This window comes from Polypterus senegalus, chromosome 14 (assembly GCF_016835505.1).
Source record: "Polypterus senegalus isolate Bchr_013 chromosome 14, ASM1683550v1, whole genome shotgun sequence".
NCBI classification, from domain to species: Eukaryota; Metazoa; Chordata; class Cladistia; order Polypteriformes; family Polypteridae; genus Polypterus; species Polypterus senegalus.
Window position 1 is genome coordinate 74,290,697 of NC_053167.1, and position 25,921 is coordinate 74,316,617.

The window sequence follows — 25,921 nt, forward strand, 5'->3', positions numbered from 1 at the left end:
CACATATACTAATGTGCCACAAACAGGAAGTTAATATCACCAACCATTCCCATTTTATTAGGGAGTATCCATATCAATGGCCCACCCTGTAGATGGGGAACTGGTCTTTCTTTGGATAATTTTTGGGTACGACACACACTTTCAGAAATGTTTAAGAAAGCGGAATTCAAATCCACCCCAGCTGCCCCAACACTCCCACACAGCCGTCGCTGCCACTGGCACAGCACTTGGCTTGCAGTCTGCTGTGGTGACATCTAGAATGACAGAGCGAACTTTACAATGGCCTATCTGACTGTATTCTCTGCACGGTGGTATTTTTAAATGGGACTCCTGTGGTAAACACAAAATGCTCAAACGGTCATGCAAGTTACCAAAGTGCCCAGAGTGTTAGGCCCCGTCTGCATTTTCTGACTTGTTTTAAGTTGTCACGGCTGTAGCCTGTGGATACTTTGTAAGCTTTATATTTTCCATAATCATAGTAAAATATTTGAACATTTTTTTTATTTAAAACTTTGTGTTTGCTTAAAGCAACTCATTGCATGCACTGCTAAGTCACACGCTTTGCCACACCGCTTGTGCCGACTGTGTACATCGTCAGTGGTAATTCAGGTCATCGCCATCTGCACACTTCACATCAGGGAGCTGGAAGGGAAATGAGGGGCGGACGGCACTGCAAGTCAATTCATTGTGCAGCCTCTGCTGCCATCTTGTGGATGAAAGTGAAGTATGCAGTTCTTCAGTATGAGTTTTGTTGTCACCCACCCTGTTGTTCACAAAGAAGGTGAAGAGGCCATTTAAATCTGCACTGTAGGTTTGGGTTTTACTTTTGGTAAGGATGCGACTTTTATTCCCTTACCTCACTCTGTCGTATTCGTTAGGGGTTTGGGATTTTTGGGTCAGTCGGTCCCCCCATCTATCTATACATACCACACACACATACTATGGGGGCCTGAAATGGGAGGACTGTGTATAAGAAGGGTTGTCAGTTCTACACGTACACAAATCCCCTCAAATGAAAGTCTGCACTGTGCACTTTAATCACATCATCAGATTTGTAATTTGAAACAGTGGAGCAGAGCGGTAAATCCAACAACAAAAAACAAAACATGTCTTTGTCCCCACCACTATGAGGGGCACCGTCTGACACAGAAAATGGGACACAACACGGTCAACCATGGAACAGAGAAGAGGCTCTTTAGACTTCTAACGCACCTCGTTCCAGACAGACAGTTTTAGGGATGATGGCCAACATTGGGTGGTGTTTTCTGCTGCTGTTGTTGTTGCTTCAGGTTCAAGTGGAGGATTCTTCTTGTGTTGAAGTGGCCTCCATGTTTTTGGCTGTGGAGTGCGCTACGTTTCTCAGTTAGGCTCTTTAATGCTTTTCCTTATGAATTTGCAGAGGATGCAGCAGTCTTCAGATGCCTCTGGAAGTAATGGCTGCTTCTCGCTCTTCTCAGACTGGGCTCAGTCCCTGGCAAAGAACGTGGCTTGGCAGAGTGGATTTCAGCGTTGTGGGCCACAGCGAGAGTCTCATCTGTTTTTACCTTTCAGAGAAAGAAGAGATGAGCGCAGTTTTAGCAGCTGGTTATTCTGATAACGTCACTTCCAGCTAAAGAGCCAGTGTCTGCTTGTAGGGCTCTTATTGTGTTGAATTAGGCCTCTTCTCTTTGTTTGAACTTGGGTGTCTATTTAGCACCTCCATTTCAAGAGAAGTCCACTCAACTTGGATCATCAGCAGATGAAGCTACAGGGCTGCCCAGGAGTTCTACAAGATGCAGTTCAGTAGTCTTTTCAGAACTACAGGTAGGAGAAGTGAAGATGAATTTCTGCTCCCCTGTTAAATCTGCCATCTTGTCGTTGTCAGTGAAGGACTGTTTGTAAGGAGTACGGCTTGTTATTATCTGGAGGATCCTCAGGTTAGCCAAGTCAGTAGTCCTGGTTGTGTAGTTGCCGGTGTGAGTAAAGGGCTCGGCCGTTACGCAGTTATGACTCAATTTGCATCGGCTACCAAGATGAGGCCCCCATCTTACTCAACTAGAAAATACAGAAGCTGCTTCATTTCCAGACAGCTGGAAACTGATGGATCCACTCAGATACAAGTCGGCTGTTACCCCCATTTGAAATAAATCGACCCTTGGCATTGAAGGTTAAATTCCATACTTTGGAAATATTAATGTTTCTTCCTTATGTACACAAGATGGCACCATTCAACCACTTGAACATCTTCACAATGCACTGCACTAATACTAAGTCTCACTACCGCCAGTTTACATTCAGAACATTTTATCAGTCCTGCACTACACAACTCCAGTTCCCCTGTGCATTACCACCTGCAGTGAACGTACGACTTCTGAGAAACACTCAAATTATGTGGCATGCCAGGACATCTAGAGCCTCACGCTTTTCAACATACTCGTGGGTCAGTTGGGCTTGTAGGGGTCAGAACTGCACAGCCTTGCATGTTGTGTGGATTTACAAGTAGATAACAGAATGAGAAACAAACGGAGGATCCTAGATGTAAGAAGCTTCTCTGGTACTCAATGCAGTCAGCCAACTGTTCACTGCGTATTTTACTTTGCTTGGTTTCAGCACTTTCTGCAACACTTCCTTACTTCTTTGATCTCCTTAAAGCTGTATTTCTGGTAATCAAAACGCACAAGCAGCTACACTGTCACAATCGTCACAATTGAGTACATAAAACAACTTGTTCTGCTTTCTTCTGCCATATTACCATTTATATCCAAAGTTACAATCAATCACAAGGATTGATGCCCTTTGTCATTAAACATGACGACGTTTGAAAGAAAACTTCACTGGTAGCACAAACACAACTTGTACTCAATCTGTATCATGGATTCCTGATTACACAACAGCTTCAACATTTTGTACAGCAGTAGACATTGTATGATTTTTTTTTTTTTTGTTTCAGGACATTAAAAAAAAATGAGGGTTCTACTTAGAATGGTTTGTTTTATTGCTGTGTGTCCAGGAGCCAAACATCACTCCAGACAGACTACGGCATGTGGTTGGTACTGATGAATCAGATTAGAACATACTGAACAAACTACAAGTGGCGACTTTTGAAGTGTGTGGATTCTGGGGTAGAGGACAGTAATCGGCTGTAAACTATGACAACACTCACCCTAATGTTTTCGCTTGACTATCTTTGCTAGAAGGAAAGAGAAGTAGGTTTGTTGATTTGACCTCGATACCCTGCGTGTGCATGAGCAGCGAAAAGCAAACAACCTCTAAAATGGCTTCAACATCTGGCTAGAGACTAAAGTCAATGTGCAGATTAAAATACTCCATGGACGTTTTACGTATTATCGCTGAATCAGACCAACCTGTCAGACTTGGAATTTGATGCAAGTGATCAGGAGATGGATATCGAAAATGAAAGTGAGGTACCAGCATCAGCTGATCAGTCCCCAGCGGACTGTGATACTGAACACGTCTGTGTAGTTGATACGCCTACAGCAGTGTTTGCCTGGGGGGGAGCACCACTTATGATGACAAGAGGTACAAACCATGTTGTGCCACACTGTGACTGTCACTGCCGCCCAAGAGTGTTGTGCGAAGACGGCCAGGCAAGCTGGCCCACCATGCATTCCTGCTGGCCATTGAGGTGCCCACTGCTGCCAGAGATGCCAAACATGCACCAACAGCAGCCACAGCACATAAGCAACTGACGTTTTATGCTAATTTGTGTGTGAATCCATTGCTTTGTGTGCTTTTCAGAAAACTGAGTTAAATGTCCATTGTTAACAGAGTTTAAGAGCTACGCTTTGGAAATGAGCTCCAGAAAAAACATGGCATGAGTTACGAGTCTATAGAACAGTGAGAAGGCCAAAGTCTGAACATGAAGCCCTATCATAGGCGAAGGCAGGTTAGCTTAGTACACTCGCACCTCTCAGAACTCTTAGCAAATGCTCACTGATCTTCTTGTAAACCACAGAACAGTAGCAAACTTTGGTCAGCACATGAATTTTTTTTTTTATATACACACACACTAATATATATATTCTGTCTATTCTGTTCTATAAGTTCTGTCATGGGAGAAATCCAGGGCTGGTGAGAATGGCTAACACTGCATGGGTGAACATTCCAGTAGTAAGTCCCTGGTCTGAGGAGGCTTGGGCTGCACACCACATTCATTGGCCTAACAACAGATACAGTAACAACAGTGAAATAGCAGATGATCAGCATTTGGGGATCTAACTGTGCAGCACTTAGAGAACTTTGAATCAGGCTGTAAAGCTGCTACTCCTTTTCTGTAAAATTCTGTGCCATTTACATTTACATATTACTAGGCCTTTCTAAGCTACCTTGCTGGTGTTCATTTCAATATTGGATCTTTTTGTAAAGTTACATACTGGACCTAACGTGGCTGTTGGTGAGGGAGAACTGAGCCCTACACAAAAAAAATAAATAAAAAATAAAAATGAAGCAATGCAATAAATTCTATTTTTTTTAATTTGTGCATTCATGATATGCATAATGACTGCAAAAACACTCAATTTTCTTTGTAAAACCTCTTCAGCACACAGAAAATGCCAATTTAGTGTACCATTCTTAAATTATCTTTCTTAAAGTGCTCAAGCAGTCACTTTTAAAAAATATAGAAAAAAAAGAACATATTTACAACCTATTTTCTTATTTAGAAATAAAAAAGATGATCATGTAAAAACTACAAAGATAAAATTAGTGCTCTCTGCTCATTTGTATACATACATTTCTGCCCTCTTACCCTTAAGTGATTTTTGCTATAAAAAAAATATATTTTCTGTACAAATTTAGTTACTGAGCTACAATTGCTTTGTCAGATTAAAACAAAAAATACATTATGCCAGGCCATATCTCTGAAGACTCCAAAAGTTTGGTATTTAGCAAATGTACATTGGTGGCATGGAAAGAACAAACACGGTATTGTCATATTTTTAAAAACAGTTTATAGTCATATGCAAGAAAAGAACGGTCTGTCCTTTAAAGATCCCTTACGACAACATCACAAACTGCATGAAAGATTTGTCTAGCCATTAGAATATTTGACTTTGACAACATAACTTACTTAAATAAAAGTGCTCAAATAAGTCTGAACTGTGCTAGTGTACAGGGTTAATGCTTGTAGCAAAATCCAAATATCTTACATTACCTATCAAAACATACAATATTTTCAAAGACACCACCACTTTTGTTGTTTATTATATAACAAATATAACCTTAAACTTTAGTCAAATATTTACATTCACTTACTTCTGGATTCCCCAACCACTCCCCAAGAACTTTTACCTTCAGATAATCACTCTTGAAGTTCAGTGACCCTATGATTCAGATGCAAATGGGCACTTCATGACCTCTTCAATGGCTGCTGGGGACACGGGAAATCATCGTCCCCTCTAAGAGTGTAAACTAACCTTGCATGTAACAGTTACTTTAACAGAACATCTTTAGGTACACGAGTGAGCTTGTAGTACTTAAAGTGCAATACAGTCCCACAAGCTACAATGCTCAATAAAAATGGGACTGCAAAGCATGACGGACATCAACATTACTTGCCTAGTTTGTCATTATTTCCAATAAGGCTTTGACGAAGGCCAAATTCAAAGCAGTCAAGAAATCTGTTGGTTGTGACTATTTGGCAAACAGCTTTGGTAGGTTTTCTGTACCTCTTGGCTATGTGGAAGCTCATCTGGTGTAATCTAATAAAATTAAGGCATTTTTAAAAGGTTAAAATAAATACAAATTTACAAGGCAAGAATCGGTACTAGTGTTAAAAAAGTAATTCTAGTTATCTAAACTTTGAATAAAAGTACATTTCTGGCTTTGATATATGAATATAAGTAGTCAATATCACTGTCATATCTGAGAATATGTTCAAATTCCAAAGCACCCAAAGTTTTAATGTAGAACATTGGCCTTTACAAAAATGATTAAAATCCAAGGCTAAACAACAAAAACAAAGTTGGATGACACATTACTGGGTTTACAGTAACAGTCAATGTGCCCATGCATGATCAATCATTTAAGGTGGCTCTGTTTGCAAAAATTGGTGTAATGTTTGTTACAATATTCCCAGTGCACAGACCATTCAAAATCAGCATGAGCCATATTTAAGCCACTTCTAAGAGTTTGGAAATGGCCGTCTAGTTTTTGAGTTTTGCTTTTTTTAATATAAAAATTCTTCATTAGATTTAAAAAATAAAAATCCTTTAATGGCACAGAGTGCAAGGAAAAGGCATGAAGAAAAATATTTCTTCTTTGAAAGAGGTGTTTCTGTGAGTTGCAGGAAGTTGGTTTCACAGTGTCTGAAGCCTAACACCAGTCTGCTATATAATCAAAATCCTGGAACATAATCTGTTCTTCCAAACTGAGGACCCGCGGTTCTCTTGGAGGAGTGAGAATTGGTGCTTCTGAGGTAAATTCATCATCAAAGTTACTGACGTCCTCTCGTCCTTTAATTACAGGAACAAAGGGAGGCTTCACTTTCTTAGACAAAAGGCCATTCCAATCAACATTCTGTTTGAGAAAAATATTTACATTAGGAATATACTCAAAATAAAATAGACACAAATGCATAAGCACAAACAAAAAGAGATATCCTTATACATACTCTGAAAAATGGATGCTTCTTCACATCTTCAGCATCTCTCTCACCTGCTCCAAGGCGCCGTTCTGGATTTCTTCTTAGAAGCTTGGATTACGGAGGAGAAAGGGAGGGTTAAAAAAAAAAAATCTACAAGCACTAATTATAGCAAATGTATACATGTTGTTAAGTTTCATTTTAGGTATATTTGATTTTAAATGAAAGCGTTAAATTCATTAAAATGTACTTGGCACACACTGCTGCTGCATAACAAATAACTTACAATGCTAAATCTTAGTACAAATGTGCAAAACCAAACAACTTAACTTATGGTTGACTGCTTCCAGCGCATTCACAAAAGCTCTCTAATCATTCTGATTGCGGATGAGTCAGAATGTTTATAGGAATATAAATGTGCTGCACCTTAGATACTGCAGGTGTCTACTAAAAGCTAAAAATAGTAAAGGTTGTAACAAAATGACCTTAAAGTGTGACCAAACACGCAACAGAAGCTGTATTTGTAAAGGCAGATCTATTAAGGGCTTGTTAGAGAATGCTAAATCAATCAGCGATAGACTAGCTCCTCTAGCATACGAGAACAGGAATGAGTCATCTACCTTGGAACACTTTATGGATTTTTTTTTTTTTTTGATGACAGGTTAATTCTATCAATAATAAGTAAATTATTAGATATACAAAAAGATAGACAGAACTGTGTCCCCAGGGGGAAATTTGGCAATAAACATGAATACTTACTCTTCTCATTATGGAGATAGATTCAGTAGACAGAAATCTTGGATACCTAACTTCATCATTAACAATACTGTCAAACACCTCCTCTTCATCATCACCTGGAAATGGAGACTAAGAAAACAAAATTGATGTTTCTGAATCATCTTTTACTTCTGAATGGATACAACCTTCCACGAAGTGCATTAACATGGAGTGACCTTGATGCTTTACAGAATACGTGTGAGAGCAGTCATAACCATTCTGAACAAGAATGCTCCTCAGAATGTATTAAAAGATGGGGACATTTACATTACACCTGAAATGTCCTTTTCATATTACTGTAGATGCTTGAATCACACCATTAAGTACAACTTTTTTTTTTTTTTTGGAAAATTTTATTTTAAACATTTTCTGGCATTAAGATGTCTACTGAGAGGAGTCAAGGCTATACATCATGCAGACAACAATTGAAGAAAATATTCCTAAAGAACAGCTTTTCATTTATTGTCTACATAGACTCATTAAAACAACACTGGGAAATCTAAGGGGGAACTTCTGTGGATATCTATATTATTTTGAGGTAACTCTTATCTAAGCCATTTTTTAATAAAAGTAACTCTATAATAGTTAAAGGTGGTACCAAAAATATTGCAATTAATAAAGCTGTATGAATGATGCAAAAAAGTGTTCTCTTCAAGTGTTTGTTTCAATATCTTCCCAAAGGGCAAGAGTGGAATTTATTATTCAAGGAATTATCCATTATACACATACGCAAACACACAAATACTCACCTCACCAACAAGCATTTCAAAGATGAGCACTCCAAGTCCCCACCAATCCACAGCTCTTGTGTATGATGTATCTGTTAATACTTCTGGAGCAAGGAACTCTGGAGTGCCACAGAATGTACTCGTTCGGTCCCCAAAACCCATACCTGAAAAGAAAAAGGGGATCTTAAAGTCCCATTGCTGAAGGTAGGTGTGTGTCTATGAACATGTAAGGGATACACATTATATTTGTTCCAGTATAGTTCTGTGTTAAATGTATATACTACAGTATATTATTTAGGAAGGTATAACTGCTTTAATGATGAGCATAAAATAAACTGAATTCTCATGTTAATTTTGACACATCAACCAATGTTCATTATTATTTTAGCATATACAGTAATAAACATACATTACTTATTGGTACAACTATAGCATATTTTACTAAGAATTGTTTTCAGACAACAATCAGCTAACAGACTCAGACAACACATGCTGTGTTCTGTGTTCATTTTCATTACATACAAAAACAGAAACTTCATAGATTCATCAGGATGAATAAAGGAAACAGATAAAAGTGGTCAACAGTTTGACTGTGCATGACAGGAATTTTAAAAAGTGCACCAGATGTGCACATTTGAACAAAAAAGTTACCTTTGCAGAGCACTCTATACAGTGTACTGAAAGCGCAGTTACACTAAACCTGTTCCCCCATTTTAAATTGGCTATCGTATTAAATGACAAAGAGCATAAGGTCACAATTTCAGTTGGTGCAATTGTCTTTCCAGTGTTTATTTAGATTACTGTTCCTAAAGCTTATCTAATATTACCTTCTTTGCAAAGACCAAAGTCTGCAATCTTCACGTAGCCTTCTGTATCAAGCAACAAATTATCCAGCTTTAAATCTCTACAAGGAAGAGAGGAGGGGCGAAAAAAACACGACAAAGTAAAATTGGCATAGTGCAACTTGGTAGATCAGGTTAAGCAGCTCCGACTCTGAAACTCCAAAACTGAATTAAGCAGTCAGTGAATGGAGGAACTGATGAATAATTTTACAGGTTTATTATAAATATCATCTTAATTACTACTCTTACTTCACCTCCCTAAATTCATTTAAGTGCTATAATGAGAAATCATGTGAGTAATCACCAATGACTTTTTTCTTGTTATATAACAGTAGGCACCAATATACAATTCTTTTCAAGATGTGCATTTTAAGGAACGCAAATTTCTATGCTGAGACCCTAACCAGCAAGGGATTTCTGTGCTACTCACACTGCTGTTAGGGTTTCTGACAACCTTGAAAAAGACTGAGTGGTGTTGTAAGCCACAGCATGATCCTCCCAGTTTTACACGGAGTACTCAGTATCTGCACAACGGCCTTTTGTGAAAGAAACCCTTCCTGATTTCTGTTAACTTGGTTAAAAATGTTGGGTTATCTAAGAAAATGGAGTTTAGTTTTAAGATACAGGAAAAGTATTAGGCATAGATTTACCAATTTTCAAAACAAAATTATCTTAAAGTTACAAAGTGTTTGCATTAACTTGAAAAATTTGTTTTAAAAATCTGCAGGTCTTGCATTTAGATCTGTTTGAACTATTTTATTGAAGAAATATATACTTAAATAATTTAAAAATGTACACTTTGAATCTACAGATCTACTACGAAAACAAACTGATGCTGCACAAAAAACATTTATGTGATTTAAAATGTGTATTTTGGATTTCTTAAATATTTAACATTTTTACTTTAAATCAAGCTACATTTCTTAAGGGTTCCTCAAAATTATCTTCTTATGTTCAGTTATCAGTTAATAATTAAAACAGACATGACTATTTTTAATATTAGTATTGTGAGATTAACCCCTATAAACACAGGAAAATATTTTTGTGTTTGCTTTTTTGGAATAAATACGAATAGAAAACAACACATTACACAATATTTTCCACACCCAAACACAGTAGCAACACGTCCACAGACAGAAGTTGGACAGTAGTGTGTCTATGACTGACTTAGTGAGACCTAAATAGACCAAAGTGGTGATAAACAGTATAATGCTACAGCTTTCACAGAAGTTTACGGTGCATGTCACAATTTTGGACTGATGTCATAATCTGAATTCAAACAAAATTGAACTTGGCAGATCAGGTAAGAATTTCAAAGTAAGAAATCGAACTTATGGAGGCAGTTAAAAATTCTGACTAGGATCTCAGAAATTCTGACTTCAAATGGAACACACCTTTAGTCAATTTATATTATACAGTTAAATTGTATTCCTAAATCGCATATTCTTCCATATCCAACCACCTCTTCTAAGTTCTCCATTAAAGAAAGCTATTCAGACTTAATATAAGATTCTTAAGGTATATGAACTAAAAATGAACACAAAATAAAATGTAGATTTTAATACGTGATTGTATTTTTTAGCAAAAGTTCCAACGAGTGGCCATTCACTAGGTGGGCAACAAATTATACAGTAGGTTTAAAAACTGGCACTTTTGAGCCACAGCCTTCAGGTTAAAAAGACTGTACATTAAGTGCACCTCTCTCCCTTAAATTCAGTTTCACAAGCATCTATCCAGGATTAGATTCTACATGTGAGAATTTATCCAATAATCTGCAAGTTTCACATACATAAAATAAAAAATAAAAAAAAAAAGACAAAAGACAGCAAAGCATTAATTGCCAGACTTTTGTCACATGTGCCTAAAAATCTTTTGTATTAGGTAGTGGACATTTTGGTGCAGTTGAATGTCTTTGTAATTTTTATTTTTTTAAAGATTTTATTGAACTGTGCAGTTGCTTCTGTCTCTTTCTTGATTAACACCTCAAAGTAGAGAGCCAGAAAACAAACATTACTATAAACTATAAACAGATTAAAATGGTCTCTCTCTGCTTAAAACATCATGTGCTAATTTAGGAATTCCAGAAAAATCAGTAATCCATTTTAAAATCTTTGTTTTAATACTTTGATCTGTTCTAAATCTAAAGCACGTTCTGCAGCAAAAGAGGAAAATAACCAAATAAGTCTCTGTGCTTAAATTTGCTTTTACGATTACCATCAACACAGGCCTATATGCGTACACATATTAAACCTACATACATACACAATATATGCACAATGATGTAGACACATTGAAAAATCTGACTCAATGCCAACTGCCTTGGTCAGTCACAATGAGCCAGGCTAACTGGGAAGGAAAGCAATATTTTTCAAAAAGCTTTGGTTCATGTCTCCTGTCCTGTTCATAATTTTCATACGCAGGATAAGACGAAGCTAAGGTTCAGAGGATACCTAATTTGGTAACCTAAGTGGTTGAGATTCTGCTGTTTGCAGGTGGCAATGTCTTCTTAGTATCATCAGACTGTGATCTGCTTGCATTGGAACAGTTTGCAGGCAAGTGTGATGCAAGTGGAATGCCAACAAGCTAAGTCTGTGGACAAATCTCTCAATCTACTGGTCAGTCTAAATCCCTATCCTTAACTCTGGTTGCAAGAACTGAATAGTGACAGAATATTTGAGATCACAACTACAAACATCTGAAGTGATGTTCCTGTGTAGGCTTAATTAGCTCACTTTCCATGTTATGGTGAGGACAGTGAAACAGAACCAGTTTCTCTGGAACAAACCCATTGATGCTGTATGGACATGTACTTGAGTTGTCCCTAGATGTCTCCACGAGGAGGTGCACAGGGCACTGGAAAAGGTTCAAAGATGACACTCAGGGCATGCTGGGTGTACAATATCTCAACTATCCTGGGAGCATCTGGGTACTTCTCTAGAAGGGCTACAGGGAGATGCTGGAAGAAGAAAGCCTAGCCAGAAAACTTTAGCATGTTGCTACTACAATGCTCACCAGGAAAATGATGATAACGGATAGATTTCCAATTGGCATAGTTATTTGTTACCTATTTCCTTAATAAAACAAATTCTCAATTAAGCTGATCCAGGAAACATTCAATTCAGCCAGATATCACACAGCACCGGTGTTATTGTTTTGGTAAATATGTTTTGTATATAAGTTGTTCCGACAAATAATACTCCTTTGTAGTATATGTCAAACCGAGAAAGCATGTTGAACTTCAAGGCGTGAAAATATAAACCAACCAAAATCAAGTGACAAAAATACATAATATTAAAAAATAACCCAGGAGTACATTTACAATGTAAACATTTATCTCCACCATGATCCTGCTATCGGCCGGCTGCAAATTCTGACATTCTAAACTGCCCTGTGTAAATGTGTACCATGAGATGGCACCTTATTCAGGACTACCTGTGATGGCAGTGTGTATATAAATGCCACCTTAGTAAATATGTATTATCTGTAATAGGAAAAGAATTATCTCAGCTCTACCTCTGCTATTTTTACTGCATCAGTACATCTATAAGGGTCATTTTGTGATTATATGTAGCGAGTAAAGCGTTTGCTGGACCTACATAATAATGATGAGTTAAACATGTATACGTTAACCTACTCATTCATTTACCTATCTTACGTTATTTTCAAAATGAAAACTCTTTGCAATGTCATAAATTTTGAAATCTTCTGCCATGAATGTCCTGACAAAGGTTGCTTTCTACTAAAACAACGAAGCAGGGAGTTTTTATTCATGAACACTTTCACAAAACGTTCTTGAAATCACACACACAATTTTGTGGCTCACTTATGCTGTCTGTGAAGTCATGCGAATGGGACAGCCTTCAACAAAATTATGGGATTGTTGTAATTAAATTAATTAAAGCCTATATCCTTTAGCAGATAAGACTGCAGTCAAAGCATTATTGCTCCAGTTATTTGTTTAATTGCATAAATGTATCCATTTAGTTTTGAGGATTAATGTTTCAAAATTGACAAAATGTGACTTTGATGATTACTGACAGAAGTGGTTTGCTTTAGTTTTTCTTTTTTTAAGTTTGTCTGGAGGCATTATGAGGTTTCCATATCGTCAGTTTGGAAATATTAAGAACTAGAAATTCATCCAATATATTTATACTTCAGCTGGGAAAACAATCTTTCCTAAAGATTGAAGACACTTGAAATTTATTCTTAAAAAATAATATTTGTTACTATTAAAATTCCACATACACTTCCAATGCAAGTTCTGAAGCACGACTGGTTGTATTTGGAAGTATTCCTTAACACAGACTGTGCTATACAGAGCAACACAAACTTGCTTCAATACTGAATATGTATTTCTGGTCTCGGTTAACATTGCCTTATTCAAATCACCAGCAACAATGAATTTGAAGATAAAGGTGCAACTGTCTTCCTTTAAGTACAGATTGCATACAGAAAGAATTATAGTTGGTGAATTTTACAGCAGTAAATGCTTCAACGACACTTTCATACTGATCAAAAAGGCAAATAAAAGGAGCTGAAAGTGGCTGAAGCAAGAACTGTCATCAACTGGCATGAGGCAACTGGCTTATTTTATTTTTAAGAAGCAAAAATGAATGACTTTAAAAAAGGTTAACCTATAATTTCAGCCAGTGACTTCAATACGGAGGTGTTCACAAGTAAAACCTTTGGTGATTCATCGCCAGAGGTTGATGCATAATGCTAGTTAAGTTCTTTGTAATCAAAATGGTATCAATATGGACCATTACATACAAACTACTGTGTCTCCTTACTACACAGGAGCATGCAGTTTTTTCTCCTTGAAATACTGTCGGTAGCGTTCACAGCCCCCACTATTAAACTGTTAAATCTCCAAATATCACATAAATGTCCAAAACAGCGCACATATTACAGATGAAAAACATCTGATCGGTATCCAACAAGGAATAATTATAATTAACTAAAACCACATACATCTGTGGAGAAATGGGAAGCAGACATTGGAGACAAAGGAGGGAAAACAGATTGTCTTAAGACTAGTGGGTTACCAGTTTCCTTTCACATTTAAGAATGGTATTCATCACTAATGTAACATGTCAAATTCTTAACAGGATATAAAAAAACCTAAAAAAACCTAAAAAAAAATGTATGGGGTGGGGGGAGGCCATACCTGTATACTATCTTGTGTTCGTGCAAAAACTGCAAACCAAGAACCACACACGCTGCATAAAATCTACAAAGAAAGGAAAAAATAAAAAAAATAAAAATCAAACATCACCACCTCAACCTGTCATGATTTCAAACACACAAATATTGTTAGTAGCATGGTATTATAACATTACAAAACATTTCTTACACTGTTAGTTTAAAAAACAATCCATAATGACCAAAACAAAGTTTTGGATAATTAAACTCACACTGCTCTTGGTTCAGAAAACACATCAGCATGAATGTGCATCATAAGATCTCCACCAGCAGCATATTCCATCACAAAACAAACATGGTCTTTGGTTTGGAAACAGGCGAAGAGGTTAACTAAAAATGGATGCCGAACACTATTCACAGTTTCAAAGATTCTCTTTTCACACATAAGGCTAAAACAAAAAAAAAAATTGAAAATGTATTCAGTTTGATTGCTGAGATGAATGACATACTAAATTATTCAGCAAGCAGTACTTTACGAGTATCCCACATAAGAATGATAAAACCAGAAGAGCAAATCAAATGTTCAGTACTACAACAGAAACAATTTCTACATTGAGATAAGTCTACTTTAAATTTTACCTGTCAACCTCATCACGTGCTACAATGTCTCCTTTTTTTAAGGCTTTAATTGCAAACATTTCCCCTGTGCTTTTATATTCAGCTAGCAGCACCTACAAAAGCAAAAAAAAAAAAAAAATCTCATTTTCAGAGTAAATCCATAGTAACTGCTGCATAAATTAGACACAAATGACACAGGACACACATAGCCAATTTTGAAAATTACCTTTCCAAAATGCCCACGTCCTAAAACAGCCACACATTTGAAATCTTTGAGACTAAACTGAAACCTCTGTGCAATTCTGTATGAAAAGAATTTTTTTTTTTATTAAAATTAGGTCATTGACAAGACAGTTGAAGATTCAGCATTATTTTCAAATTCTAAACGTTCCAATGCAAAGTAAACATTTAAACAATCTGTAATAAATACAAATGTATTTATTCAACATCCAGCTAAAAGCAACACTAACACTTGAGAAGAAATTAGTAAATGCAGACAAAATGTGGCCATCAATAAAAAGTCTATATAAATAAATAAAAAAAAAAAAAAAAACAACCCAGGTTGAACTAATCTTTTGCGAATCAACATGTTAGTAAAATTCTGTCATCTGAAGGACTGGGACAGGACTAAATTTAGAGAGATGCTCCAGTAATTATTACATTACCCTACCTTGTTGTGTAAAACAAATCAAGTTCAAACAGGGCTTAAAAATTAAAGAGTTCCAAAGATGATAATTTTCCACATGTCCTTATATAAACCTAATCTAGCCACAAGAGGGTTAATGACTGTACTCATAACAGGCTTTTGGATAGTATTTTTGTATTTTTTTTTTTTAATTAATTTTATTACAATCAATACATAGCAATCACATTTTTACAAAAAAAAAGAAAAAAAATTATGCTAAGAACAGATCAATCCCCACCCTTGAGAGAGAGAGCAAGCCAAACGGTGTAAAATTTAAGGCTTGTAAAAATACCTAAATCAACAAATTCTCTGTACTTTATAAACTTATTTCAAAATATTACTGATTAGATCCTGCCATGTTTTGAAAAAAGTCTGCACAGATCCTCTAACTGAGTATTTGATTTTTTCCAATTTTAAATAATATAACACATCAGTTTCCCACTGACTTAAAAGAGGAGAGTTTGGGTTCTTCCAGTTTATCAGAATAAGTCTGCGTGCCAACAGTGTAGTGAATGCAATCACAATTTGTTTGTCCTTCTCCACTTTAAGACCCTCTGGAAGAACCCCAAACACAGCTGTTAATGGGTTAGGAGGGATTGTGAGTCCAAGACTGTCTGAGAGGTAATTAAAAATTTTTGTCCAGAATAATGTTAATTTGGTGCAGGCCCAGAACATGTGACCTAGTGAGGCTGGAGCTAATTTGCAGCGTTCACAGGTTGGATCATGTCCTGGAAACATTTTGGAGAGTTTTAGTCGAGACAGATGTGCTCGATATATAATTTTGAGCTGTATAATTGTATGCTTTGCACATATGGAGCTCGAGTGAATTCTCTGCATTGCTACTTTCCACTCCTTTTCTGATATATTAATTGAGAGATCATTTTCCCAGTGTCCTCTTGGATCTTTGAAAGGAAGGGATTGTAAAAGGATTTTATATATTGTAGAGATGGAGTCTAACTCCTTTAAATTGAGCAATAAATTTTCCAGCGTGGATGAGGGTGCCAGATGAGGAAAATCTGGAAGGTTCTGTTTAACAAAGTTCCTGATTTGAAGATAGTAAAAGAAATTTGTAGCTGGAATGTTAAATTTGGAATGTAATTGTTCATAGGATGCAAAGACGTTGTCTATATAAAGATCCCTAAGCAAGTTAATTCCAAAATCTTTCCAGATATTAAAACTGCACATGTTTGTGAGGGTTGAAAGAGGTGGTTCTTTTGCAGGGGTGCCACAGAAAGAAGCTTCTCCGTCTTAGAATCTGGAACCAATGTAGAAAGCATTTTAAGTGTTTTTGTATTTTTATATATGTACATAAATACCTTGTGTCTGATGATTCCGGTTCAGGCATTATCTCAAAATCTGGCTTTTTAGCTTCCCGTTCTACAATGCTAGCAGGCTCTGGATTTGTGACTGCCCCCGTACTATGTCTGTCATTTAAGAAATCAAATGTTGACAATGCATCCTGTAACAAGAGTACTATTGTTAAACAAGTGAAAGTATCTCTGACAAATAGAAAATTAAATATAAACTAAAAAATAAACAGAGGAAATCAATATATATTTTTTTTAATTATTCACACCATACAATGCTATTAATGGTACAAGCTTATATAAAACATTGAATGACTAATGGCAAAAGAGGAGACAAGCTTGCGACATGACATACTGTACATAAAATGGCATTAAAGGCACAGTTCTTTAGTCAAGTTATTTTTGCCTATTGTATTTCATTTTCTTCCTTCATATGATGTTTACTTTAAACCTTTGTTAAACTTTTTGAAGAAAGCAATCAACTGATTGATATTTGATACAGGGAAAAATAAACTCAACAACCAAGACGACATGCAAAAGCAAAACATGTTTTGTGAATAATACACAAAGCTGGCAGACCCTGCTGAGGAGGTCTGCTACCAAGCAAACATAGCTTTCCAGTAATTAAAGTAAATGTTTCATAATATTACTTTAACCTTTAAAGAACCTTTTTAATTGACTGAGTCTTGGGTACCAGCTGCGTAACATAACCATATGGGCAAAGCTTTTTTCACCACCTTTAAAACAGTATAGCACAACCATTAGAATCTAACTAGAAGCATCTCAACAGGCTTTAAAGTTATTCATGAAAATGTAAGGGGCAAACAGAAAAAGAAACAAGGACGTTAGGAGGAGCACTGTTCTGGTGTGTGCGAGAAGCAATATGGTATGAGTACTCTGCGCTTCTCTTTATTTAAATAAATAAAAAAAAAAACAAATGTCTGAATTCAGACTTTTAATCTATTATCAAAAGTGTAAGAGAGTCTGGCAACATTATGCCTACCTATATAGCTCAACAAACCCTTATTACCTGAAGGGCAAGTGACAGAAAAGTAATACAAGTAGAAAAAGAAAACCATACAGCCCTGCCTTTTAAATTTATATCATTAAGGCTAAAGAGCAAGCAGATTACTGCTTGTGAAGTATTTTATCATATTTTTGAAAATAATACTTTAAAAAACATGGCAAGGTAACCATAAAAGTAAAAAAATGAAGTAACTGCTTTCTTACCTGAATTTGCCTATCTGGAAGCTTGATATCAGGAGTAGCTTCTCTAATTTCCACAACAGCAGCATGCTTTGGTGTTGGAGGGGGTTCAGGGTCGAATTCAAGTTTTGTTACTGTAGGATCACTTTAAAATTTAAGATCATCATGTTAGATAGAGACCATTGTTTTAAAAATAAAGCAAAACTTAGGTTTCAGCATATTTAATGTTAAATAAGAGCTCAACTGCAAACCATGCTGCCTTCAATTAATAAATGAAAAAATGCAACTCCTTAACACGATGTTATGTTACCACTCAAAACGCAAAATAAAACAAGGGAACTGAAGAGAGTTTAAACATCATATTAAATTTGCATATAAAATCTGAGAGGAAACCAATGGCTAGAACACCACAAAATAATGATTAACACAGTAAAATAACCACGGTTACTATTTTTCTATGACAGAATGTGAAACCAGGTTGAACAGCTAACTTTAGTACAAAAATGGGTGAAACAATGAACATAAAGAACAAGGTGGAACATGTATTTTAAAGATGATTTCCAAACAAATACACCAAAAGCAGTATTTCTTGAAGCACCAATGTATTTAAGCCAAAACATTGCCTACCATTAATTATCAACGTAAGAAAAACGAGACGACAGATTATTTGTTAGAAGCTAATTTTAAACTTAGACAACTGACTGGATGTGAAACACAAGCATGTGTCTAAGGTATATTCCCCTTATACTTATTCAATAATTTACTTTAATAATATTGTTGGCTCCAAAATTATTGGTTTATAAAATGGAACAAATATTAGATTTTAAAGTAAGAATAACCATAGAGAAACATTCTTTTTTAAATCTAATTTTGGCCAGACTGGTGCTGTAAGAATTTTGCTTGTTTATCTAGTAATTTGCATCATACAACTGCCATTAATGTAATTGGGGAAACATGGGCAATTCCCAAGGTTATGGATAAAAGATTCTTGGAGGAAGATTCCTTGAACTGAGAAAATGTACTTGGTTCACAGATGACTGAATCTTCAGTGCAAGCCACTTGATTACTAATTGCTACAAGAAGTTCCCTGCGTAATAGGTCTGAATTACTGTTTTCTCTTGCAGAAAGGCATCTCATATATTACAAGCCTGAATGTATCTGAATCATGTGCCTCCTTCATGGTTTAGATATTTCAGTACTTAAAACTTGTGTACATTAATACCTGGACTTTTCTCTCACTAGTTGTTTGTCCCATTAATGTAATGGCAACACCAAGTTCTAAAGGTAGCAGCAAGCAGTTTACATTCATCAGTTTAAATCACTGACTCCTACATTTGGTCATACATGACTTTACAATACAACTTCCTCATGGCAAACGTGCAGAATAACACAATCAGATCTGTTTCCTTAACATTATAAAGGTTTGTATATATGGGCACATATATTTTGTAGGTTAGTTTGTGTATCTGCACATACGACTATAAGGAGACATGGTAAGAACAAGACTGGAGAACATGGTTTCTATTAGGCACATTTCATCTTTCCACCTCTAGCACATGCCTGTGCATCTCGCTATGCATGCAAGGCCATTAAATGATATTAAATATTGTTCAGGGTTAGAATACTGGCTATATTATTAGATGTGGAATAGCCTAACTGCATTTGTCGCAAATAGACGGCTACTTGTACTAGTTAACTATTTGCCCTGATTGGCAGCTGGTTCATCTGCATATACTATATGTATTTTCTGTGTAATGGATTTTGAATGACAAAGAACCACAGATACCTAATTTAATTTAAATCGTTTGACTGAAATAGTGCTGTCAATGTTATTATATTATATTATATTGAATGTTATTATACAAATGTAATCTCAATTCATCTGACAAAGGTCTTATTCAAAGACAAAAACTAACATTCAATGATAAAACAATGGTTGCTTGTTTTACCCCACACTAATTTTGGCACAATGTTACTCCAGACACACTAAGTAATAGTATGGTATTTTGACAATCTGTTTTACACATCATTTCCATGATTTGCCACTTCCTAATTTTGAATGGTTAGATTGTCAATGTCAGTGGTAAAATGTACTGCAACATCCCTTCATAAAGTTGTTTGGGAAAGTTTTTACTAACCAACTGTTATCCGATTTGATGTTCAAAACACACAAATACTGTATAATACAGAGATAAACAGTGACCTCACACCTTCCGGCCTAAAAAGACCAAAAAACCACTTGTTGTTTCGGGGTGCTTGTGACAGTATTTAGGTTGTTTAAACAATAACAGATGAGCTTGCTGGCCTTCAAATGTGTCTAGTTCTAGATTCTATATGAACACATTACTTTTTAATGGACAAAATCTCTGTTTTGTGACGGGCTATATTCTCAAGCTTAACTTTTGTTTGAAGGCTGCAGTATACAAATAAAAAGCACTTAAATATTTTGCAGACTCACCACATGTAGAAAATTAAAAATACCAACATATTTTTTAGTGTAGCAAAGCATGTTGCCAGCACATGAGGCTCATAAGGATTTTAGCACCCTTTCAGGGTTTTATGATTCACTATCCTTAACAAGGACTTGATCACCAAACCATCACTACTAAAAGATGTGCAGATCCAGCTCTTTTGTAGGGTGAATCTGTGTGGTATTATGAGGTCTCTTATAATACAGAACAGTTGACATAGTACCACTGTACTCGTTTCCTGTTTAGACAGGCTGGCTCTTGCTGCTGCACTTACTGTAATAATAGTTTAAAAATACACAAAAAAAAAGTGTATAGGTAGCAACTAGTCTTCATCCTAAGACTGAATATATTTAAATAACTATTTATTGAATATTCAAATCTTTTTTTGGCAAATTAGAAAGCCCTAGACAGAAAAAGAGTTTTAAAAATTAAGACAAGATCCCTGTGACATATTTAAATTCATGTATGTGTCAACCAATTCTCTATATTAACCATAAAAAAAGATTAGTTTTTATGTTGTGTTATTTGCACCATGATTAATAAAAAAGCCTGATCCTACTCCGATTGTGCTGTGCAATAAGCAATCTTAACAAAACCTTATTCCTTATAGACCAAGCTGTAACGGTGACTATTATACAAAAGTACAGATGTAATTTCACTTTCAGTCACTGTAAATAGATTAACGGCTAAGCAAATTAATAGGAATAAATCAGCAAAATAAATGCAAGGATTAGCGGCCTTAGTGGAAGATAAAAAAAAAAAAAAAAAAAGAGCGCTATCCTTTTCTGACTACCTTGTAAAGATTACTTTCCAGGGCCATACAGAAGGGTACAAATATTTTAAGCCTGATATACTATAAGGAACACTGCAGGTGATACTTTTTACTGTATACCCTTGTACAAAACCATTCTAAATCTTGTAAAGGGTGAATGATGTGGTAATGTATTATCCATTTAACTTAAAATAGTTAAAACACAAATTTGTACTATTTTTGATACCTTGGTGACGTAGGAGACTCGGGCAGTCGTGGGTCAGCTACAGGTACAGTTGTAGGAAGAGGAACCTGTGGGCTAAATGTGCCAGAGTTATTCACTGATGGAATTGCTCTTCTCACTAGTCTTCCCCAGGTTGCAATGTTGATGTTCATTTGTGGTGCACGAAGAAAGGTCTTGCCTTCAGAAAAGTAAATATAAATTTATATTTAAGCAAATCACCCATTATTAGGTCTAGGAACATAATTATGTTTACAAAATACATTTATAGTGGGGGGGAAAAAAAGGAGATTAAATAAAATTTTAATTTTGAAATTCCTCAATCTAAGATCAATTTTACAGAAATATTAGACACATACATACCTACTACATGCACACAAGAAGCACTCAGATTTACCATTTATATATTTTAACATTTTTTTCACTTTTAACCTTTTCTTTGGATTATGTTGTGTGTGTGTGTGTGTATATATATATATATATATATATATATATATATATATATATATATATATACAACACATACACACACACAAATATATTGTATACTGTAGCACTGTCACATAAGAGTGTAGTGAAATAATGTTTTACTTCCGTGTGTTGTATTGTATCTTGTCTGTCTTGTGTGCTTTTCATCACTTTTCACATGGTTCTCCTTCCTTCATAGACAATAACCCTTTGGATTGGATTTGTGTGGACATACAGTGGTAACTCGGTATACGTCTGCTTTGAAATAAGTTCAACTTGGCATACGTCCTGTTTAGACACGAAAAATTTTGCTTGGTATACGACCTTTGTTTGGAATATGACTCGCGTGCTACCCTTGTTTACCTCTCTCGAGACAAAGCCACAACTGCCCTCGAGCATCAGTGCGCCAGTTGCTAGCATTCAGTGAATTCTGTGAATTTTCACATGTGTGGTATAGCGGGTCCACAGCTCCTGTCAAAGGCCAGCTTTAAAATAATCACCGCACTCGTGGCTTGGTGAGGGAGCGTGGTGGTTGTGTGGCTGAAGGTTCTCAGGGCAATTCGCGATGTGGGCGTTTCTCACCAAAGTGCATAGGTGAGAGACCATCCGCATTCGTGATTGTTCCTGGGGCTGCTTATCTTGATAAATAGAAGTGCGAGTTGGCTAGAAAGGGAGGAAAAAGAAAGAACAGACAGGAGAGAGAAAGAGAGAGAGCGCGCATGAAGTAGCTGAAGTAGGCAGAGTTGAGGTCAGCTGCAAGTAGGGCGACTCCCGTTGGGAAGCAGGGGGGCCGCCAGGTAAAAAGGCACCGGGCTTCTTTTTTTTCTTTTCTTTATATATAAAGAATGCCTTCTGCTGTATTTCAACCTCGTTTTTAAGAAGACTTTTTTCTATTGTTTTTAACCTCCACGTTTCACTTCTAATTTTATGGATTATTTACTGGAACTTTGGAGACTGCACTTTAATTTGAACACCTTGTTGATTGTTTTAATAAAAGCACTTTGCACTTTTTCACCATCCCCTTGCTTTGCTGTTACTGATGAGCTTAGCAGTGTGGCACATTACCGACAGTGTAGGGTTCAAGGCTCCCCGGCAGCAGATAGGAGCATACAGCAAACCCGCATCGTCACAAAGTGATTTTGTGTTTTTTCACGTAAATTTGAATTGATTGTTGAAAAGAATGAAGGTGGCATGCGTATCTGGGGCATGGCTGTTGCATACTGTTTGCCGAGAACGACGGTATCTACGATTGTGAAAAAACGGACGTTAATAAAAAGGAAGGTGAGGTAGAATTTTCATTTATTTCATCTAATTGCTTTTTTATTTATGTATTTTAGTATTAAGCAGTGTTTAAATTATTTTATACAACCCCATCAATGTATAATATGCCAACAGCAATAGGATTTTTTTTTCATGGGAACGGATTAATCATTTCCCCATTATTTCTTATGGGAAAAATTAGTTTGGTAGATGTCCTGTTTGGTATAAGTCAAAGGACCTGGAACGGATTAAGGACGTATACCGAGGTACCACTGTATATATTTTGTTTGTTTAAGTCACATTGAGAGTTTTTTGTGTATATTATGCATATTTATGTATATATGTGTGGGGATTGTTGGGACTGCCCATTCTTTCTGAATAACAGTGTGAAATTGGCGTGTTTAAAGAGAATGTGTATATGGAATGGCCATTTGCTTGAGAGAAAGTTAAAGGGGACTTATTTTGTTGGTGCTGTTGTAGTAAGTAAAAGTGTATAATTGTTTAGTTAAAATATATTTACATAAGTAAACATATCTCACACACACACAAACACACAAGGTTAAGACAAAATAAGTGGACTGGGCTTGGGGTTTTCCTGGAAAAAACTGTCTGCAGGTCGGCCGGATGTGAATCATGGAAAAGAGCTTCTAAGTTGCTGGGGCAAATGCAGGCTCCCAACGCTGCAGCAGCTCGCCACAAAAGCAAGCGGACAGTGGTCGTGCTACAAGCGTCTGCCGTTGATGGGTGATGCAAGGGACATTATAAAACGCAGGAACAGGATTACTTGGCCACGACCCTGCCTGATTGCATTGTCTGTGTATGAGTGGTAGATCCCGCTGCTGTTCCTATTTCAATCTGAATGAAGCTGGTTTTGCTAAAGTACTGAGACTTAGCCTTGTGTTTTGGGGTGTAAGACAGTGACTCGCACGTCATAGTATACACACATAAAAACACACACACACATTATATATACACATACAAACCGGATTCCAAAAAAGTTGGGACACTAAACAAATTGTGAATAAAAACTGAATGCAATGATGTGGAGATGGCAAATGTCAATATTTTATTTGTAATAGAACGTAGATGACAGATCAAACGTTTAATCCGAGTAAATATATCATTTTAAAGGAAAAATATGTTGATTCAAAATTTCACGGTGTCAACAAATCCCAAAAAAGTTGGGACAAGTAGCAATAAGAGGCTGGAAAAAGTAAATTTGAGCATAACGAAGAGCTGGAAGACCAATTCACACTAATTAGGTCAATTGGCAACATGACTGGGTATAAAAGAGCTTCTCAGAGTGGCAGTGTCTCTCAGAAGCCAAGATGGGTAGAGGATCACCAATTCCCACAATGTTGCGCAGAAAGATAGTGGAGCAATATCAGAAAGGTGTTACCCAGCGAAAAATTGCAAAGACTTTGCATCTATCATCATCAACTGTGCATAACATCATCCGAAGATTTCGAGAATCTGGAACAATCTCTGCGCGTAAGGGTCAAGGCCGTAAAACCGTACTGGATGCCCGTGATCTCCGGGCCCTTAAACGACACTGCACAACAAACAGGAATGCTACTGTAAAGGAAATCGCAGAATGGGCTCAGGAATACTTCCAGAAACCATTGTCAGTGAACACAATCCACCGTGCCATCCGCCGTTGCCAGCTGAAACTCTACAGTGCAAAGAAGAAGCCATTTCTAAGCAAGATCCACAAGCTCAGGCGTTGTCACTGGGCCAGGGATCATTTAAAATGGAGTGTGGCAAAATGGAAGACTGTTCTGTGGTCAGACGAGTCACGATTCAAGTTCTTTTGGAAATCTGGGACGCCATGTCATCCGGACCAAAGAGGACAACAACCCAAGTTGTTATCAACGCCAGTTCAGAAGCCTGCATCTCTGATGGTATGGGGTTGCATGAGTGCGTGTGGCATGGGCAGCTTGCATGTCTGGAAAGGCACCATCAATGCAGAAAAATATATTCAGGTTCTAGAACAACATATGCTCCCATCCAGACGTCATCTCTTTCAGGGAAGACCCTGCATTTTTCAACAAGATAATGCCAGACCACATTCTGCATCAATCACAACATCATGGCTGTGTAGGAGAAGGATCCGGTACTGAAATGGCCAGTCTGCAGTCCAGATCTTTCACCTATAGAGAACATTTGGCGATCATAAAGAGGAAGGTGCACAAAGAAGGCCCAAGACGATTGAACAGTTAGAGGCCTGTATTAGACAAGAATGGGAGAGCATTCCTATTTCTAAACTTGAGAAACTGGTCTCCTCGGTCCCCAGACGTCTGTTGAGTGTTGTAAGAAGAAGGGGAGATGCCACACAGTGGTGAAAATGGCCTTGTCCCAACTTTTTGGGATTTGTTGACACCATGAAATTCTGAATCAACATATTTTTCCCTTAAAATGATACATTTTCTCAGTTTAAACTTTTGTTCCGTGATTTATGTTCTATTCTGAATAAAATATTAGAAGTTGGCACCTCCACATCATTGCATTCAGTTTTTATTCACGATTTGTATAGTGTCCCAACTTTTTTGGAATCCGGTTTGTTTGTTTGTGTATATATATATATATATATATATATATATATATATATATATATATATATATATATATATATATATATATATATATATATATATATATATATATATATATATATATATATATACATACATACATACTCACACGCACACATTTATACACATATACATAAACAAACACCCACCCACACACATATATAGATGAAGAAATAAAGCTTCTAACCACTTTGAATCTTTTAAGGCTAAGCTCACATTGCAATGACTTTACCATGATTTCTACTACACATAAG

At 36.4% G+C, this 25,921-nt stretch overlaps 1 protein-coding gene across 1 annotated transcript in view; it reads right to left on the reverse strand.

Moving 5' to 3' along the window:
• Positions 1 to 4,624: 4,624 nt before the first annotated feature.
• The window catches only part of LOC120515069 (serine/threonine-protein kinase N2-like), a 130,537-nt gene continuing 109,240 nt past the window's right edge, over positions 4,625 to 25,921 (reverse strand). Inside the window, exons 11-22 of the mRNA XM_039735792.1 lie at positions 21,355 to 21,529; positions 17,910 to 18,030; positions 16,689 to 16,831; positions 14,914 to 14,989; positions 14,709 to 14,800; positions 14,342 to 14,518; positions 14,095 to 14,157; positions 8,913 to 8,989; positions 8,107 to 8,249; positions 7,340 to 7,447; positions 6,611 to 6,691; positions 4,625 to 6,516 (exon numbers count right to left, since the gene is read on the reverse strand). Of these exons, the coding sequence (XP_039591726.1) occupies positions 6,313 to 6,516; positions 6,611 to 6,691; positions 7,340 to 7,447; positions 8,107 to 8,249; positions 8,913 to 8,989; positions 14,095 to 14,157; positions 14,342 to 14,518; positions 14,709 to 14,800; positions 14,914 to 14,989; positions 16,689 to 16,831; positions 17,910 to 18,030; positions 21,355 to 21,529 (1,460 nt within the window). The 3' untranslated portion in view covers positions 4,625 to 6,312. The remainder of the gene's footprint in view (positions 6,517 to 6,610; positions 6,692 to 7,339; positions 7,448 to 8,106; positions 8,250 to 8,912; positions 8,990 to 14,094; positions 14,158 to 14,341; positions 14,519 to 14,708; positions 14,801 to 14,913; positions 14,990 to 16,688; positions 16,832 to 17,909; positions 18,031 to 21,354; positions 21,530 to 25,921) is intronic.